General features: G+C 41.3%; 1 protein-coding gene and 1 long non-coding RNA gene across 4 annotated transcripts; both read right to left on the bottom strand.

Annotated features, from left to right (window-relative positions):
• Window positions 1-3,734: 3,734 nt before the first annotated feature.
• LOC143788628 (uncharacterized) lies at window positions 3,735-6,813 on the bottom strand. Of its 3 annotated transcripts, none has more exons than XR_013218688.1 (4): window positions 6,679-6,813; window positions 5,188-5,412; window positions 5,030-5,120; window positions 3,735-4,026 (listed from the first exon to the last, which is right to left on the bottom strand). XR_013218688.1 is itself a non-coding variant. In XM_077278427.1 (4 exons), the coding sequence occupies exons 1-4, from the start codon at window positions 6,725-6,727 to the stop codon at window positions 3,859-3,861; spliced, it is 507 nt and encodes a 168-aa protein (XP_077134542.1). In that variant the 5' UTR covers window positions 6,728-6,807; the 3' UTR covers window positions 3,735-3,858. The 3 variants fall into 3 exon arrangements, 2 of the variants coding, with proteins under 2 accessions (XP_077134542.1, XP_077134541.1); XM_077278427.1 differs by having other exon boundaries at window positions 5,030-5,094; window positions 6,679-6,807; XM_077278426.1 differs by having other exon boundaries at window positions 5,030-5,412; window positions 6,679-6,807.
• Window positions 6,814-11,256: 4,443 nt separating this feature from the next.
• Window positions 11,257-13,185, bottom strand: LOC143787472 (uncharacterized). The gene is made up of 3 exons (XR_013218375.1): window positions 13,052-13,185; window positions 11,756-12,135; window positions 11,257-11,541 (listed from the first exon to the last, which is right to left on the bottom strand). It is a non-coding gene; the product is annotated as an uncharacterized LOC143787472 (long non-coding RNA).
• Window positions 13,186-15,212: the final 2,027 nt, after the last annotated feature.

The following is a 15,212-nucleotide window of genomic DNA, read 5'->3' as shown; positions in this document are numbered from 1 at the left end:
GCAAGATAGAATTCCCATTTCCATCTATAGGGTTATTTAGTCCTCCGGCTGTGTCGAGGTGTCTAGGATGTGTTATATGCAAATTGCCTCTTCTGAGAAAAAGAGGACTTTACTCTATAGCGCCACCTATTGGAAGTAGCGATCCTACAAGTCACAATCAACCCTTTAACGAGTCATGCAATATGACTTAGGATAAAAGCCAAATCAGTATCTCAATTCGCAGACACGGTGTTTCGGGCTATTGGCCCTCGTCAGTGCGAAGCATGAGAACTGATTTGGCTAGGTGAGAGGCTCTGGAGTGGGGTCTAAGGGGTAACGTTTCTCCTTATGGAGAGTGACATACCATCTCTGGCTTGTCAAGGTAAGGAGGCTTATTCACCGTGCAATGCTCCTCTGGTAATTTAAATATGCAAATTGCCTCTTCTGAGAAAAAGAGGACTTTACTCTATAGCGTCACCTTGACAAGCCAGAGATGGTATGTCACTCTCCATAAGGAGAAACGTTACCCCTTAGACCCCACTCCAGAGCCTCTCACCTAGCCAAATCAGTTCTCATGCTTCGCACTGACGAGGGCCAATAGCCCGAAACACCGTGTCTGCGAATTGAGATACTGATTTGGCTTTTATCCTAAGTCATATTGCACGACTCGTTAAAGGGTTGATTGTGACTTGTAGGATCGCTACTTCCAATAGGTGGCGCTATAGAGTAAAGTCCTCTTTTTCTCAGAAGAGGCAATTTGCATATTTAAATTCCCAGAGGAGCATTGCACAGCGAATCAGTCTCCTTACCTTGACAAGCCAGAGATGGTATGTCACTCTCCATAAGGAGAAACGTTACCCCTTAGGATGTGTTAGGTACACCCCACGGCTACTTCTAGTTGCGGTGTCAGTTTAGGGTTGCGGTCAGTACAGTTTCCATCTTCTCCAGAGAAAGTCTCATGCGGCTCCAAGGTCACCGGATCACAACAGATATCTGTTAGGGGGGTATTCACCTTTGGCGCACAAGGTAATAGATGGACATTCATCATACTGTAAAACCGTTAGGTTGGACTATGTCGGCTTTGTATATGAAGGGGTTGTATACTCTATGTTATCTCACCAGTTTTCAGTAAATTGGGTGTGCGAGGGCCATCCTAACGTACCAATGGAGGCATTCTTATGGAACGAGCAAGGGTATAGTTGCCATGGCAACAGGACCACGAGACAGGCACTGTTTTTATAACTCGTACTACTTGGCTATCTGCGCATGCGCATAATTAATTCTAGAGGTGTTGTTAACCCTCTACTAAGTACCATCTAGGTGGTTGGTGCAGCCTTGTTGTTTGCACTGTTTTATTGGCACACCAGTGTGTGTCATAGCACAACTAACTATTGCGCAATAGTACTAGTGCTTGCATCTGCGCATTCGCAGAGCAAGCTGTGGGCCTGTTGCTACAGCAACCGGGCTAACAGGATGACGCCGTCCTTACACCTCATTTCTGGTAGGCAGGACTTCCGGTAATAGCACCGTGAATTCCTGTGTATGCCGACATGCGGCCGACGACACCTGGTAGGTTTAATAATAATTATTAACTGCTATATAAATATGGGGGACACACTAGTAGGGCATGATCTGACCCTGAGGAAGACACTGAGTGAGTCGATACGCGTTGGTCCAGGACACTGACATGACCAATAGGTGATATCATGCCCAACCTACTTATGGTTTAGCAAATTGAGAGCTCTTTATGTTTTGGGCTGGGTAGGTCTGTTATCAGTGCAACATTATACCCTTCCCAGTCTTCCCAGTTGGGATTTTTTTGTGCAGGCTGGTGTAAAGCTCACCTATAGTATTTTGACTATTTGGCTATATTGTGGAATTTTTATGACCATTATACATGTACTATAGGTGTTGAAATAAACTGCATGTTATTGTGGTGTGCTTACACCTTATGCGTCATTTATCATGAGTTTATTTATATGTATCTCTGATTATTAATATGAAGGGTTATAATTGTGGTCAGTGAACACTGTGTATGACATGTGGCCTGTCAGTGTAATTTTGTGTAATATAATGTCTGTATAACGTTACATTGTGGACCCGCCACCTCTACTCATGTGGTGGAGGTCTTTTAAGTGTTTTTAATATGTTTTGTGTGTTGTTCCCAATAAAGAAAATGATTATTTTGTAGATTGTTATTGGGCTGGTGATCCCATTTTTTGCGTACCTTTTCTCTTCTTTATTGTATTCTATGCGAGTATGCATTACGTGATCCCGTAATCTTTTATACTGGATGGTGCCGGCTCTAACATAAAAATTGTCTGGATTTAAGACAGTCATGCAGCAGCCATAACAACTTGAAACCGAAGTATTTTTACCGAGATACAACACTTTTAGATATGTGGCCTGCATTTTTTAATTTTTTTAATCTAAAATAGTGTACTGAACTAGGGTAACAGGCAGCAAATACAGCAGAATGTAGGCCTGAAATTCCACAATTTGTAGGCCACAAATACATCAGATGTCTGACAGCGATACCACACTGCCAAATATGTGGCCTGTATTTTTATTTTTTTTTTCAATGCAAAATAGTGCTGTATATAAGTAGAGTAACAGACAGGAATAAACTGTAATTCAGGCCTAAAATGCCCAAACTTAGAGCACGCAGATATATGAGGCCTGTCACGGAAATATCACACTGCCAAATATGTGGCATCTGATGTCTGGGACAAAAACAATGGTAGATTTGCACGTTCTTAGATTTCAATAACTTGGCTGTATTAGGCAGCGTGAACAAGCAAATAAATGTTAAAATAAGGGGCCATGGATTGCTTTTGAATAAAAGGAGCAGGTATCAGGTGAAGAAAAAAAAGCTACAGAAAACTATATATTAAATAAGCAGCAGCAGACAGTAATGGAGCTTTTGAAGGTATGCAGTGGGAGCTATGTACTCACATACAGTGCCTGCAGGTCTTGCACTGATGTGGATATGCGCACATAGACTCCCCTGACTACCTAGCGCTGCAATCTCGGGGCCCCCCAATTAGTCCTTAAAAGGACTGTTGGTTTCTCAGGAACCGTGGAATGAACAGTTGCAGACCTACACTAATTAATAAAAGCACGATTCTGACCCTATCTCAGCAGCAGCTTCCCCTACACTCCCTAAGTCCGGAGCAGAATGCAGCGAGCAGGGCGGCGACAGGTATCTAATAGACCTCATGACGCTGTGCGGCCAGCCAATCACTGTAATACCACAACAAAGATGGCTGTGGCATTACAGTGCATGGCTGACTATCCCTGCACTGTCATTGGTGCTCTAAAGAGCGCCATAATTGCAGGGCGGAGACCTGAGCTCCGAATAATCCTGGAAATACTCAGTGCTCAACATGCACACCGAGCATAGTGATACTCGGGGGACTAACGAGTAGTGGCGAGCACGTTCTCTCACCACTATTAGCTACCTATCACTTGGATAACCAAATAATGCAGTGGTACACCAGCTCCTCCCATTCTCAGCTCCTCCCATTCTCAGCTCCTCCCATTCTCCGCTCCTCCCATTCTCTGCTCCTTCTCTTACCTCTCCCTTTTTTACCTCATTATCTCTTCTATTCCTTTAGTTTTTACATCGTGATGGTAATGTTATCTCTCATCTAATATCAGGATAATAAGCAAAATGTTTTTGAAATTTCCTAGATTGTGCGAGAATATCTAAATAAATATACTTTGCTTAATGAAGACATATTAGCATATAATTTTTGTCCAATGTGGTAAAAAATCCACAATTTGTTTAATTATATACAGTTAATGTACAATGCAGGAACTCTAAACAGAATGGTCCGCTTTCTGTCTTCTTTTGTGGAGTAGCAGTTGATGGTGCGGCTACTGGGGTGGCATAGCGGTCCTGTCTGACTGGTTGTCAGATTCATTGTCAGCAGAGTAATCATTGTAGATCCTCACTGTAATGTTCTGATATATGAACACGTGGAAAACTGGGCCAAGATGTTGGTGTCCTTGTTCTTCCATTACTTCTTCTGGCAGCATGGGCTCCTGAAATACAAATAGTATAAATGTTCCCCAATTAGATCTCTCTGGAATTCTTATTAGGTGAGTAGCACCATTAGATGGCATGTCTTACTTGTCCTGACTATGAGCGAGAGATATAACTCTAATAATTACACTGTATTTTATATCCCTGTTCCATCTTATGTGGCAGGAGGCATCAGGGGGCACCAAGTACTAATAGTAACAGCCCCCCAGCAATACACCAAGTACTATTAGTAACAGCCCCCATCATTGCACCAAGTACTATTAGTAACAGCCCCCCAGCAATATACCAAGTACTAATAGTAACAGCCCCCATCATCGCACCAAGTACTATTAGTCACAGCCCCCCATCATCGCACCAAGTACTATTAGTCACAGCCCCCATCATCGCACCAAGTACTAATAGTAACAGCCCCCATCATCGCACCAAGTACTATTAGTCACAGCCCCCCATCATCGCACCAAGTACTATTAGTCACAGCCCCCCATCATCGCACCAAGTACTATTAGTCACAGCCCCCCATCATCGCACCAAGTACTATTAGTCACAGCCCCCCATCATCGCACCAAGTACTATTAGTCACAGCCCCCCATCATCGCACCAAGTACTATTAGTCACAGCCCCCCATCATCGCACCAAGTACTATTAGTCACAGCCCCCATCATCGCACCAAGTACTAATAGTAACATCCCCCCATCAATACACCAAGTACTATTAGTAACAGCCCCCCAGCAATACACCAAGTACTATTAGTCACAGCCCCCCATCATCGCACCAAGTACTATTAGTCACCATCAGCGCTTCCTAAGAGACCCTGCATCTTTCCAGAGAGAGGGGGGATGAAAGTGCAGGTAACACAGCAGAGAAAGGAAAGGAGATGAGCAAAGGGCAATTCTGCGCAGGGCGCCATTCACACCAGGTGTCTTTATTTCATACTGTTTTGAATAAGGAACACAATACACGTTAGATAAAAGGATATATATATCTACCTATAAGTATACATACCTCGTGTTGGCTGGTGATAACTGCACGGCACAGGGGGCACGTCTGATGTTCGAGAAGCCATGTGTCTAGACATGTAGTGTGGAATGAATGTCTGCACAACAAAGAAGTGATGTCTCCTTGTAGGACATCTAAGCATATGGGGCAATTTTCTGTCTCACTTCCTCTGCTGGTATCCGAGGGTGCGGCTACTGGGGTATCACAGGGGGCCGGCTCAGTCCTCTGGTCTGATTGGTTGTCCGATTCATTCCCAGCATAGTGGTTGTTGTAGATCGTCACTCTGATGTTCTGGAAACTGGAGCTATGTACAAAACTGGGTGGAAATATTGTACTTGACTGTCCATTCCTTCTTCCATAGAGCTGACTACTACTGTTATTAAAGGGTCCTGGAAAACAAATAGTGCAGATATAATCAATCTATGATAGACCTCTATGGAATGTGACATTAGGTAAATGGTGCCATTAGCGGCCTGTGTTACTCGTCCATTAGCCTGAGAACAGCTAGAAAGCACAGGCAGAATTGCATATAAGGAGATCATAGAATTGATTATGATGATTTATTTTGCTTAATTTAGGTCATTTTAAGGTCAAGATTATCTGTATTTAAAGGGAATCCGTCAGCAGGTGATTGTTATGTAATCTGATATAGGTGAAGAGAACGTGATAGTAGCAAAGTATCATTTACTGACAGCTTGGTGCGGTTTTAATACAATCCCTGTTTACGCTGCTGTAGATGCAGCGGTGCTATGAATGCTGAGCTGTGTATAACCAACATTCAGAGAATTAGTAGATTAATACCAGTAACAGAACAGTAAATGACACAATGTTGGAATCAGGGTCTCTCTCTCTACATCATGCTGCTGTCAGGTGGGGTAGCAAAAACCTGCTAACAGATTCCATTTTATAATGAGGAAGTAGAGAGGAAGCAAGAGAAAGTGAATAATTTCTGATGGAAGAGTTCTCATTGTTGGAACAAACCATTGGGCAAATGTATTTCCTTGTGTAGTCCGCAGTGATAAATGATCGGCTCTTATATGGAGCTTGTGTATATTCTCTATATGGTGAATATATGGCTGTAAAATTGGTTATATTGGTGTTTGTGTAGTGATAGTGTACGCTTGTCCCTGACTACATGATTTCTTTTTTCATTGTTTCTCTATATTTAAGGGGGTGACGAGAATCTGCAAAATATTATATTGCTAGAAAGCCATTTCAGATTAGCTGCACCTTCCACTGATGCCTTTATTTATCCATTATGGGGGAATTTATTGCACTTCACTGGATGAAGATGCACCAAATTCATTAAGAGACATTATTTGCTGGCCGCTTATGTGCCAAAATCAGGAATCTGCTCCATATTTATCTTTTGTAGCTTTCGTATGCCTTTATTAAATGAGGGCGTACCCAAAAGAAATAAGAATTGTCATATAGGGGGTGGGGCTCTTCAGAGGATGATAACTAATACTTTTGGGTACCCCCTTGTAGAGGAAGTGCCTCAATAAATGTATTTATTGTATATTTGAGATATATACACATACATACCCTACCCCGTGTAACACCCCTCGTAGTTTCGGATTTAGGTGGAGCTTAATAGGGATGGATTTGTTGGGATATTTGGTTTTCAGATATAAAAAGTCAATGGTTGAAATTACCGGAATTCCGGAACCTGTCTCTCCTCCTGTCTCTCCTCCAACGTGGCATGACGTTACTGTCTCTGCTGTATAAGTCCTTGTGAAAATCCAACAAGGGAGCCAAAACTCCGCAATGCACAAGTGTCTCGCTGAGAAATGGCAGCGGAATGCTGGTGTGGACGGGTTTTATGCTGAGAATTCTACGTGTCACAATCCCCAAAGTTCTGTTCTTCATGACGATATCAGTGACATCAGACCCGGTGGACACTGATATTATAACACTAGTGACTACTATAACTGATTACAGATCATCCAATCTGCCAAGTAGTGAATTAGGGAATGACACGAATGTAACAGGGAAACTCAGTTTGCATCAAAGTTATTCAATGTGAACTGAATGCTCCTTATTATGTTGTGGGGTTTCTCTACACCCCAAGAGCATAAAAAACTTAAAAGGTGGAAAAACGCGAATCATCTTCTTCCTGCTTCTCTGTACGCTGGAGCTTCTGGAGCCAAGTAGGTCTCTGATGTCACTGCGCTCCGCACTGTCACACGGCATTGTGAAGATAAGTTCACCAAAAACAAATCAATCGAGATCCTAAATTACCAGAAAAAAAACAAAAGAAAGAAACAAGGATCCCTAAAATATAACTTTTAATGTATAAAGTTTAAAAGAATAATCCAAAATTGGAGACAAGGAACAATAATTTCAATATATAAATACCGTAGGGAATAATATAAATACCAATAGTGTGTCCTGTTGGGCCCTATACATAAACTAGAGTGACCCCTACCTGACAGTGGAGGTTGGCACCCTAAGTTTCAGCAATAGGCGCCCCCAATCCGTGGCGGCTCGCCCTCCTGTCCATACAAATCCCTATGATCAGCTAAAAATATGTCCCAATACACCCATTGCCCATTTGAAAAAAAACACAAAAAAACTTTAAAAAGAAAAAATGGAAAAAATGAAAAAAATGAAATAATAGATAGAGCGGTATTTCCCCTAATAATAAACACTCTATTTTGCTTCCTCTTAACAATACTGCAGAACAAATGAGACAAGTACATAATCTTACACTGTATTTGCCTACAGACTGGTATGGACATTTTTCTATAAAGGGGATATTATTTCCCATTCTCTCCTATTTTGGAACAAAATAGAGTGTTTATTATTAGGGGAAATACCAGCTCTATCTATTATTTCATTTTTTTTAAAAAAAATTCAATTTTTTTCTTTTTCAAGTTTTTTTGTGTCTTTTTCACATGGGCAATGGGTGTATTGGGACATATTTTTAGCTGATCATAGGGATTTGAAGGGACAGGAGGGTGAGCCGCCGCAGATTGGGGGCGCCTACCTCTGAAACTTAGGGTGCCAACCTCCACTGTCAGGTAGGGGTCACTCTAGTTTATGTATAGGGCCCAACAGGACACACTATTGGTATTTATATTATTCCCTATGGTATCTATATATTTAATTATTGTTACTTGTCTCCAATTTTGGAATACTCTTTTAAACTTTATACATTAAAAGTTATATTTTAGGGATCCTTGTTTCTTTCTTTTGGTTTTTCTATTGTGAAGATAAGCCATGCATTGCCTGAGGCGTAGTCATCACATGAGGTGCAGAGGACTGGACGGTGGGATGTGGGGGCGGCGGGACAGGAGAGCCGTGAGGTGACTATTAATTATTTTTAATTAAATATTTTGCCAGTTCTCTATGGTTTAGTACAATGCTGGTGGCAGCTGACCGCCGTTTTTCTGATTTTGGAGGGTGCAAATAGCAAAAAATCCATATTCTGGAGAACACAAATTTTTTGTCAAATTTAAGAATTCAATTCCACTCAGATAAATTCACTCACCTCTATAACTGATGCAATATTATCCATCCCTGCGCCTTAGATAGAGGGAAATGGCAAAATACAGAAAACAATACTCAACAAAAGGATTTGATATTTATCCCAGAAGTAACACATTAGATGTAAATGTAGCCATAGTAATTAGTGATGAGCGAGTATGCTCGTTGCTGGGGCTTTCACAAGCATGCTCGGGTGTCCTCCGAGTATTTTGGCGTGCTTGGAGATTTAGTTTCTGTCGACTCAGCTGCAAGATTTGCTGCTGCTAGACAGCCTGAATACATGTGAGGAATGCCTGTTTATTAGGGAATTCCCACTCGTATTCAGGCTGTCCAGCAACCGCAAATCATGCAGCTGCGTCGACAGAAACTAAATCTCCGAGCACGCCAAAATACTTAGAGGACACCAGAGCATGCTCGATTATCACTGATAGTAATTTATCTGTTCTAGATAATGAGCTCAATATAAGGAGATAAAACTATAATTTTTCATGGGTTTTATCCAAATTACTAAAAGACTTAAAAGAGAACTGTTTCTGTGATCCATTATATGGTATTATTCTTAAGATTATTGTACTTGTATTTATTATGTATACCCCTCCTCACATGTAAAGCGCATAGCATAAATGGCGCTATAATAATAAATAATAATAACTATAGTTATTAGCTTGTAATATACCATCAATGTAAACATGAAACTATGGAAAGTGCAGCAAAAACAGTTCTGGCCAATGATCACGGTCCTTCAACAATTCTTATTGGATTAGGCTACTTTCACACTGATCTGTCGGTATGGGCCCGTCGCAATGCGTCGGGCCGACGTACAGACGGACGCTGTGAAATAACTGCAAGACGTGGGCAGAGGATGCAGTTTTACAACGCATCCGCTGCCCATTCTGCAGTCCGGGGAGGAGGGGGCGGAGTTTCAGCAGCGCATGCGAGTTCGAAAATGGCGGACGCGATGCACAAAAAAAGTTACATGGAACTTTTTTTGTGCCGACGGGCCGCCAAAGCACGACGCATCCATCGCACGACGGATGCAAGGTGTGGCAATCCGTCGCAATGCATCGCTAATGCAAGTCTATGGAGAAAAAATGCATCCTGCGGGCAACTTTGCAGGATGCGTTTTTTCTCCAAAACGACGCATTGCGACGTACGCCATAAGACGCAAGTGTGAAAGTAGCCTTAAGGTCTCAACTTTTATTGGCCCTTACAAAACTTTAACTTGAACATGGACACTTCAGACTATGGATAAGCATTGCTTCTTTTTGAACTAACTAGTACAAAGGGTTGTGTTCTAATTTTGATCATCACTTAGTAGGATTTGATTGTCACTATGACTACTTCATGTTTAAATACAATCCTTGGTTCCTACATATATCTGATATACAGTATATTAGTATCTATTCTTGGTCCTTTAATTTTGACAATGCTACACTGTTACAGATCTGATTCTGATTAGTAAATCATGCTGTATGGTAGAATCAGATCAATAACAGTGCAGCAATGTGCTCATGATTTTCTGCTTCCCTGTGTCACTTCTTTTTGAGTCTTCACATTGGACCCCATTTTATAACTATCTCGTTTTATTATTAAAACCTTTTTCTGTACTTCAGATTTATCTTGTGTGTATTAAAAAAAGAAAAATAATCTTTTTTTTACTTACCGTATTTATGTTTGTGAGTTTTGAGACTCCATATATTTATAGGAATTCTATAGTTATTAGTTTGTAAAGTACCATCTATCTAAACAATGTTAAGGAGTCAAGGACTAAGTACACTCCTACAGGAATCCTTTAAGAAAAACTCATTCAGGGAAAATTTAGCTCTTAGACAGCTTAGAAAGATTCAGCTAGTCAGTTTTTTACCACGTGATGTCACAGACATAAGGGAAAACAGAAGAATTAGCTGGGTAGAAAGGCAAAATGAGCAATTGTATGTACACAGTTCTGTATACAGTGTTGGACTGGGGTGCCAAGGGCCCACCAGTAACCAACTCCAGGGCCCCACTTTTCAACTACATGCAAATGATATCTATAACTCTGTACATAACCCCTTTCTAATGTACAGAGCAATGGATTTAATGGTAATATATAAATAATAATAATAATAATAATAATAATGTGACATTATCCTTAATCACAAATTTATATAACAATGAACTGGGTAGATTGTTACATGAATAAGATGTTGGCTTTGTACAAAGTGATTCAAGTATATTGTGCCAAGTACTGCTCATATAAGAGGGTGGTGGCCCACTCCTGCACAGAGGCCCACCGGATGATTCTCCTGTTCTCCTGTGGGCCAGTCCAAGCCTGGCTGTATAATATGGTGACTGCAATACAGGTATATTATCACTTGGATAACCAACTAATGCAGCGGTACACCAGCTCCTCCCATTCTCCGCTCCTCCCATTCTCCGCTCCTCCCATTCTCAGCTCCTCCCATTCTCCGCTCCTCCCATTCTCCGCTCCTCCCATTCTCAGCTCCTCCCATTCTCCGCTCCTCCCATTCTCCGCTCCTCCCATTCTCTGCTCCTCCCATTCTCTGCTCTTTCTCTTACCTCTCCCTTTTTTACCTCATTATCTCTTCTATTCCTTTTGCTTTTACATTGTGATGGTAATGTTGTTATCTCTCATCTAATATCAGGATAATAAACAAAATAATTTTTAAATTTCCTACATTGAGAATACCTAAATAAATATACTTGGCTTAATGAAGACATATTTAACAATTATTTCTGTCCAATGTGGGTAAAAAATCCACCTTTTTTTAATTATAGATAGTTAATGTTCCTATGCAGAACATCTAAACAGAATGGTCCGTTTTCCATCTTCTTTTGTGGAGTAGCAGTTGATGGTGCGGCTACTGGGGTGGCATAGCGGTCCTGTCTGACTGGTTGGCAGATTCATTGTCAGCAGAGTAATCATTGTAGATCCTCACTGTAATGTTCTGATATATGAACACGTGAAAAACTGTGTCAAGATGTTGGTGTCCTTGATCTTCCATTACTTCTCCTGGCAGCATGGGCTCCTGAAATACAAATAGTATAAATGTTCCCAATTAGATCTCTCTGGAATTCTTATTAGGTGAGTAGCACCATTAGATGGCATGTCTTACTTGTCCTGACTATGAGCGAGAGACGGCAGAACTCTAATAATTACACTATATTTTATATCCCTGTTCCATCAGGGGACACCAAGTACTATTAGTAACAGCCCCCCATCAACGCACCAAGTATACATACCTCGTGTTGGCTGGTGATAACTGCACGGCACAGGGGGCACGTCTGATGTTCGAGAAGCCATGTGTTTAGACATGTAGTGTGGAATGAATGTCTGCACAATAAAGAAGTGATGTCTCCTTGTAGGACATCTAAGCATATCGGGCAATTTTCTGTCTCACTTCCTCTGCTGGTATCCGAGGGTGCGGCTACTGGGGTATCACAGCGGGCCGGCTCAGTCCTCTGGTCTGATTGGTTGTCCGATTCATTCCCTGTATAGTAGTCATTATAGATTGTCATTCTGATGTTCTGGAAACTGGAACTGTGTACAAAACTGGGTGGAAATGTTGTACTTGAGTGTCCATTCCTTCTTCCATAGAGCTGACTACTGTTATTAAAGGGTCCTGGAAAACAAATAGTGCAGATATAATCTTGGTGCAGTTTTAATAAAATCCCTGTTTACGCTGCTGTAGATGCAGCAGTGCTATGAATGCTGAGCTGTGTATAACCAGCATTCAGAGATCTAGTAGATTAGTACTAGTAAAAGAACAGTAAATGACACAATGTTGGAATCAGGGTCTCTGTCCCTACATCATGCTGCTGTCAGGTGAGGTAGCAAAAGCCTGCCTACAGATTCCATTTTCTTATGAAGAATGAGAAGAAGCAAGTTTATTAATTCTGAGAAAATGAATAATTTGTGATGGAAGAATTGTCATTGTTGGAACAAACCATTGGGCAAATGTATTTCCTTGTGCAGTCAGCTGTGATAAATGATCGGCTCTTATATGGAGCTTGTGTATATTCTCTATATGGTGAATATGTGGCTGTAATATTGGTTATATTGGTGTTTGTGTAGTGATAGTGTACGCTTGTCCCTGACTGCATGATTTCTTTTTTCATTGTTTCTCTATTTTTAAAGGGGGTGAGGAGAATCTGCAAAATATTATATGGCTAGAAAGCCATTTCAGATTAGCTGCACCTTCCACTGATGCCTTTATTTATCCATTATGGGGGAACTTATTCCATCCTTGATGAAAAGGTCACTGGATGAAAATGCACCAAATTCATTAAGAGGCATTATTTGCTGGCCGCTTATGTGCCAAAATCAGAAATCTGCCCCATATTAATCTTTTGTAGCTTTCTTATGCATTTATTAAACGAGGAGGTACCCAAATGATATAAGAGTGGGGTGCTCCAGAGGATGATACCTAATTCTTTTGGGGACCCCCTCGTAGTTTCGGATTTAGGTGGAGGTTAATAGGGAATGGATTTGTTGGGATATTTGGTTTTCAGATATAAAAAGTCAATGGTTGAAATTACCGGAATTCCGGAACCTGTCTCTCCTCCTGTCTCTCCTCCAACGTGGCATGACGTTACTGTCTCTGCTCTATAAGTCCTTGTGAAAGTCCAACAAGGGAGCCAAAACTCGGCAATGCACAAGTGTCTCGCTGAGAAATGGCAGCGGAATGCTGGTGTGGACGGGTTTTATGCTGAGAATTCTACGTGTCACAATCCCCAAAGTTCCGTTCTTCATGACGATATCTGTGACCTCAGACCCGGTGGACACTGATATTATAACACTAGTGACTACTATACCTGATTACAGATCATCCAATCTGCCAAGTAGTGAATTAGGGAATGACACGAATGTAACAGGGAAACTCAATTTGCATCAAAGTTTTTCAATGTGAACTGAATGCTCCTTATTATGTTGTGGGGTCTTTCTAAACCCCCAGAGCATAAAAAACATAAGAGGTAGAAAAATGTGCATCATCTTCTTCCTGCTTCACTGTACACTGGAGCTTCTGGCGCCAAGTAGTCTCTGATGTCACTGCGCTCCGCACTGTCACACGGCATTGTGAAGATAAGCCATGTATTGCCCGAGGCGTAGTCATCGCATGAGGTGCAGAGGACTGGACGGTGGGATGTGGGGTGAGCTCAATATAAGGAGATAAAACTATGATATTTCATGGATTTTATCCAAATTACTTAAAAAATGTAAAAGAGAACTGTTTCTGTGATTCATTACATGGCATTCTTTACAGGGAATCTGTCACATCCAGAAATGCTATTTATAAGCAGATATATGAGTAATCATCAGGTAATCACCATTTATGTCCTGTGTAGCCAGTTTATTGGAAGTGCAGGTTCCCAATACCCCTGATGCGTTAAGTGGTAACCAGAGGCGTAGCTGGGTTTTGGGAGAGAAGCTTCTGAGTGGGCCCCTAACCAGCTAACCCTGATTACAACTGGGTGACGTGCCCTAATAGTGGAGGAGAACCTCAGCAGATGACAGCGATGCTGCTGAAAATAATCTCTATACAAAGAGCAACATTGATATTACCGCCATATGGTCAGTGGTAGATACCAGTCCTACAGAACATATAAGAGATTACAGCACAGTTACAGATAGTGACTTACCGCTGACGTTCTTTCTGATAGAATCGTTCACTTTTCCCATCTTTTCCATCTGGCCCATACAGACATGACAACTTCTTCCAGCCACAACTCTGCTGCAGAGATTACAACAAAGACACATTTCAAGTTTCACGTTTTCAGTATTGTTCCCAATCCCTGTATGTGTATATACTACTGCACCTGTTGTGCGGTTCTCTGTGCCCTCTAAATTCTAAAGCAACCCTCTAGATTATAGTAATGCCAGGTGCAAGTGCCCTGAAAACAGTGCCCACATTTTGCACCCTAGAAATTAATAATGCCCTCTGTGTGCCCTTTTGATAGTCACAGTAACTTGAGTTTCCCTATAACAATACCTTCCATTTAATAATGTCTCGAGTCTCCGCCCCGGTACAGCTCCCCTATACACAGTATGATGCTCTCTTATATACAGTATTATGCACCCTCATTGTATAGCACTGTATAGTACCACCCACAGAGTACATAGACCCCTTAGTAGCCCCCAAACGGTTTGATGGCTCCAACACTGTATGATGGCCCGCTCACAGTAATCTCCACAATGTATAATGGCTCCTTAGATACTGTAGCCTCCATATATTATAATGCACCAGATAGTAAAATAAGACTCTTTAGTATAAGACAGCCCCCATAGGCAGACTCTATAGTATAAGGCAGCCTCCATTGGCAGACTTTATAGTGTAATACAGCCCCCATAGGCAGACACTGTATAGTATAAGGCAGCCCCCATAGGCATACTTTGTATAGTATTGAACCTATACAACAACGTCCTCTTGGTAAACAGAGAACATACCTCTATACCATAACATATATACCTACAAGAAAGAGCCGGCTATGGATATCTGGATAAATATGCAGGAAAGCTAGATCAATTATTATGCACAATATAATAGTGCATAAAGACCATGCCAACAATAGAGGTATAATGATCAATACAAAATTTAATTCAAAATTAAATACATAATTAGACAAAGATGAAAATAGGAGAAAAGCAGCTAAAAATAACTAATATGCAATGATGACAAAAGATGGTAACGATTGCACTGAT

This window comes from Ranitomeya variabilis, chromosome 8, assembly GCF_051348905.1.
Source record: "Ranitomeya variabilis isolate aRanVar5 chromosome 8, aRanVar5.hap1, whole genome shotgun sequence".
Lineage (NCBI taxonomy): Eukaryota > Metazoa > Chordata > Amphibia > Anura > Dendrobatidae > Ranitomeya > Ranitomeya variabilis.
Note: the sequence above shows the minus strand (reverse complement) of the source record. Positions and strands in the feature narration are given on the sequence as shown.

What these genes read in the sequence shown, in the direction of transcription:
- LOC143788628 (XM_077278426.1), bottom strand. Translation starts at nt 6,727, where the DNA reads ATGCCACGTTGGAGGAGAGACAGGAGGAGAGACAGGTTCCGGAATTCC. An exon ending in AGACAGGTTCCGGAATTCCG is followed by an intron (nt 5,413 to 6,678) that starts GTAATTTCAACC and finishes TTTGTTTTCCAG; the next exon opens with GACCCTTTAATAACAGTAGT. An exon ending in TTATCACCAGCCAACACGAG is followed by an intron (nt 4,027 to 5,029) that starts GTATGTATACTT and finishes TTTGTATTTCAG; the next exon opens with GAGCCCATGCTGCCAGAAGA.